The sequence below is a fragment of the Ipomoea triloba genome, chromosome 8 (genome assembly GCF_003576645.1).
Source record: "Ipomoea triloba cultivar NCNSP0323 chromosome 8, ASM357664v1".
Taxonomy (NCBI): Eukaryota; Viridiplantae; Streptophyta; class Magnoliopsida; order Solanales; family Convolvulaceae; genus Ipomoea; species Ipomoea triloba.
Genome location: NC_044923.1, coordinates 1,272,900 through 1,277,268, shown reverse-complemented (window position 1 = coordinate 1,277,268; position 4,369 = coordinate 1,272,900). Strand labels below are relative to the sequence as shown.

The 4,369-nt window shown below is 38.3% G+C and overlaps 1 protein-coding gene across 1 annotated transcript; it reads left to right on the top strand.

The window, feature by feature from the left end:
- The first annotated feature begins 722 nt into the window (after positions 1 to 722).
- LOC116028061 (E3 ubiquitin-protein ligase BOI-like) lies at positions 723 to 2,928 on the top strand. Its single transcript, XM_031269854.1, has 4 exons — positions 723 to 1,336; positions 1,434 to 1,570; positions 1,664 to 1,971; positions 2,078 to 2,928. Exons 1-4 carry the CDS (start codon positions 1,290 to 1,292, stop codon positions 2,603 to 2,605), a joined length of 1,020 nt encoding a protein of 339 aa, XP_031125714.1. The 5' UTR covers positions 723 to 1,289; the 3' UTR covers positions 2,606 to 2,928.
- Positions 2,929 to 4,369: the final 1,441 nt, after the last annotated feature.

Sequence of the window (4,369 nt, the reverse complement as noted above, 5' to 3'; positions counted from 1 at the left end):
TTCCCAAATCCCTAATCTCCAAATCTTAAACTAAACCAAAACAACAATTATTATAGTCACAAATTCGAATCTTAATAAGAACGCACTATTAGCCTTCTTGATATAAGACGGTTAGCTATAAAAATATTGGGCTGATTTATTTCTTTATGGACGTTTGGTGACGAGTCACAAAACGAAGTTCAATGGCTGAGGGTTTTCATCGTATGTTGTTACCTGAAAAAAAATCTTAAATCAGACAAAAAATAATCATTAAATTGAGGGTGAAGAAAAACAATATTTTTTAAAAAAAAAATAGTAAAAATATTTTTTAATAAATAAAAAAAATGAAATAATATTGAAGATGTAGGATAGGGAAAGGTGAGGAGAATGGGGCCAAGTACGAACAATCCCAGCGGCAGCGGTAACGGCAAAGACCTTCTGCACACCCAACAATACCATCACCCAATTCCTACTCCAACTCCAACTCCCCCACACCTCATTTATTCCCTGTACAAAGTCTTCAATAAAGAATACTAATAAACAAAATCAAGAATCAAACAAATAATCAAAGTTGAAAATTTTTAACCATACACCCCACAACCAAAACCAATCAATGTGCTAAAACTCACAAATCACAATTGCTAAATGGTCTAGGTTCATGTAATTTTTTATTTTCGAGGGGAAAAAAATTTGGGATTTTTATTTTCTTTTAAAAAAAATGGGGAGATAAATATAAAAAGGGGTAGAGGGAAAGGTGAAGAGTTGATAAGAAACTGGAGACTCCCCCCATTCCTGTGTCAAAAGAAAAGGCAAAGGCTGAGAGCAAAGAAGTAAGGAAACAAGGAAGAATACTCTTCTCCCTCTCTCTCTCTCTCTCTTTTTGAAGGGGAATTAGCAATTTAGCATTCAAAATAGCAAACAGGGCAGCAGAAATTAAAGCATAAAGCAAAGGTTTTTAGGAGCAAAGGACCTGTGAATGGTGTTGGTAATGGTGGAGCTCTGCCCATGGTGGTGGTGCTGACATAAAAGATTCATTTACTTTCCATTTCTTCTTTCAACTCTCTCTTTCTCTCTCTTTCTTTCTCTCTCTCTTTCTTGCTTATACACAAGAAAGAATCAATCAAAACTTGGTTGGCCCAATTTCTTCTCTTCATGCTGTTTTTGTGTAAGCCTTAATTAGCCTCTTCCCTATACGCTCCCACCAATCACACTTGCCTCTTTTCCCATCTCCCTTCACTGCCTCCTATATATATATATATATATATATATATATTCTTGATTGATCATATCAGAGAATTGCAGACACAACAATGGCAGTTCAAGCTCAATACCCTTCCAATGTACTCTTCTTCAACAGGTTCATATTCCTATATGCTTCCCTGTTTTCCTTTCCTGTCTTTTCTGGTTGTTGATTGGTGCTGATTCTTCATTCTTGTGTGTATGTTATCTTGCAGAAGTTTGCAAGATGGGAAGAATCCTCTCACTCCTCTCGGGAATGATTATTCTTTTCAAAATCATGCCGCCGCCGGAGGCGGAGGCGTTGGTGGAGGAGGAGTTATTGATCAAACGCAAATCCGGTTGAATCCTGCAGGTATGGATTTTCTCCGTTTCGAGACCTAATCGTATTGTGATCGGAGAATCCAATCGTTGAAGGCTAAGAATTTCTGTTTTTGGGTGATTTCAGATGGGAGTAATTCGAGGAAAAGGGCGAGAGAACATGAGATGAATCCGTTGATGTCAATGCAATCGCAGCAGCCTAAGATTATTGATCTCGCGCAGTTACATGCCTCGCCGTCGCCTAATGTTGTTTCCACCGGGTTACGATTGGCGTTTGGAGAACAACAAACTCAGCAATTTCAACAACAACAACAACAAAGCTCGCTGTCTCCTCAATCTTCACAATCTTCTCTGTTGTTTTCGGCATTAGCGGAGGATTTGAGCACGCATTTCAAACACCAGCGTGATGAAATCGATCAATTTCTCCGAGCTCAGGTGAGATATATTTCGATGATTTTGTGTGGAAAATATGGCGGTATTCTGATTTCTAGGGATTTTCTCCGGCGTGTATGTATTGATTTTGGTGTTTGTGTGTGTATAGGGAGATCAATTGAGGCGGACATTGGAGGAGAAGCGGCAGAGGCACTACCGCGCGCTGCTGGGAGCGGCGGAGGAGTCGGTGGCGCGTAAGCTGAGGGAGAAAGAGGCGGAGGTGGAGAAGGCGGCGCGTCGGAATTCCGAGCTTCACGCCCGCGCGGCGCAGCTGAGCGCGGAGGCGCAAGCGTGGCAGGCGAGAGCCAGAGCGCAGGAAGTCACGGCGGCGACGCTGCAAGCTCAGCTACAGCAGGTGATCATGAACGCCGGCGCCGTCCAGGAGAGAGAAGACGGAAATTCGCCGCCATGCGGCGCCGGAGGAGACGCGGAGGATGCGGAATCGGCCTACATTGATCCGGACCGAGTAGTTTTGTCGACCGGGCCGAGCTGCAAGGCGTGCCGTAAACGAATCGCCTCCGTGGTGGTGTTGCCGTGCCGCCATCTTTGCCTCTGCGCCGCCTGCGATGCGGTGGCTCAGGCGTGCCCGCTTTGCCTCTCCGTTAGAAGCTCCAGCGTCGAGGTCTTCCTCTGTTAAAGGCCCGGCCCATCTTCAAATACTTCGGCCCAGTTTAACAATGGCCCAAGTCCAATTTCGTTATTAAAAAAAAAAAGTAAAATAGCACCCGAAAATGAACAAAGAAATAATATTGAATATATATAAAATAATAAATATATATATTTTCTTTGAACTAATCTTTTATTTTCTCTGCAAAAAGAAAAAAATATCCATGTCAAATTCTTTTTTTTTTTTTTGAGAACTTTAGAGGTGATGTACATTGTGTCATGGGTCGAAGTGACAAATGCCATTTTTTGGTTTTTTTATCTTTTAATTTAATTCATTTACTTTATTTGCTTGTACATCTCCCTTTCACGAAATTATGCTCGTGAATTTTTATCGTCAAATTATTTAATTATTATCATTTTCTTTTTATATTTCACATCATTTTTTTCAAACTTAAGAATCTAATCTGTTTTTGTGTAATTGGCTTGGTATGCGTCACACATTCAAATATCCAGCTCAATTAGTGGTGATCATTGCAAAAATAGTTTGTTGTTATCTTACCAAAACCTCCTCAATCGTACTTGATTTACCTCTCAAGTGTAAATTAAGGAAGATGGATTATTATATAAGAACAGGTTTGCAATAATAGAAATAGGCGGATCCCTAGGCGTTAGCCGTTACTAGATTGAGACGAATTACTCCCTAGGTGGCTGCCTAGCGCCTAGATCGGTCGAGTTAGTTTAGATGGCCTTGCAATTTTATATATATAAAAGGTAAGTAACAGATATGTATATAATATGTATAATATAAATTATGGCATACAAATACACATGCACAATTTTATTTTTTTATAGGTCGCCACATAAGTGCTAGGCGCTAGTCTACTGCCCGACAAGCGCATAGAGCCTATTACAATCATGCATAAGAATAGTTTGTAATAACCCACAAATATTCTGCTCATTTAATGGTCCTATACCACCTATCCCAAAAATAATTTGTTACTCTCTTGCCAATATTCTCTCAGTCGAGTTTGTCGCACAAAATCTTCATCATACGATTTACCTCACCAATATAATTTGCATGTTACACAAGAGTAAAGTTTATTCAGTATACACCCTTAGATAGAGATTATGCGTTTACTTTGTGCATCTTTATTGTATTCTTAAAAATTGATGAATGTGATAGGTATATGCACAGTGTTTGAAATCTGGACCTTGTAAGTTTGAATTTGATTGATTTTTTTTTTTTTTGAGTAATTTGATTGAATTATTGGAGTGGCTTTTCAAGTTAATTTTTGTGATAAGTTGGAATCTTGATTGGGATCACATGGATGAACAGACACCCCAGTGCCCAATGAACTCATACTTTATGGCAGATGCACAATTAATGTATAAGCAAATGCGGTCAGTCATGATTTGGGTCGCGATATAGTAATGACAATTCAGTAAATTAGGAATGCACTGATCAAGGAGTTTTATTCAATGCAATAAAATCAAATCTTGAAAATCCCAATTCCAATTCCAAGTTTTTGAAGATGACAAAATAAATGTTAGCTGTATAGAAGCTTCATTATATTTTATATATATATATATATATATATATATATATATATATATATATATATATATATATGATAAACTACAAATAAGCCATCGTATTATTTTGAAATAAGCAATTTAGTCATCCAACTCGAATAACCTCCAAATAAGATACTGAACTCAGAAAACAAAACAATTAAGCCACTGAAACCAGAAAAAAAAAGAAGAACAATTGACATTTTTAACAGATCATTTGCAT

Excerpts from the sequence above, each read along its gene's own strand:
- LOC116028061 (XM_031269854.1), top strand. The coding sequence starts at position 1,290 with ATGGCAGTTCAAGCTCAATACCCTTCCAATGTACTCTTCTTCAACAG. Across the intron at positions 1,337-1,433 it reads AATGTACTCTTCTTCAACAG|AAGTTTGCAAGATGGGAAGA; the intron begins GTTCATATTCCT and ends GTTATCTTGCAG. Across the intron at positions 1,571-1,663 it reads AATCCGGTTGAATCCTGCAG|ATGGGAGTAATTCGAGGAAA; the intron begins GTATGGATTTTC and ends GGGTGATTTCAG.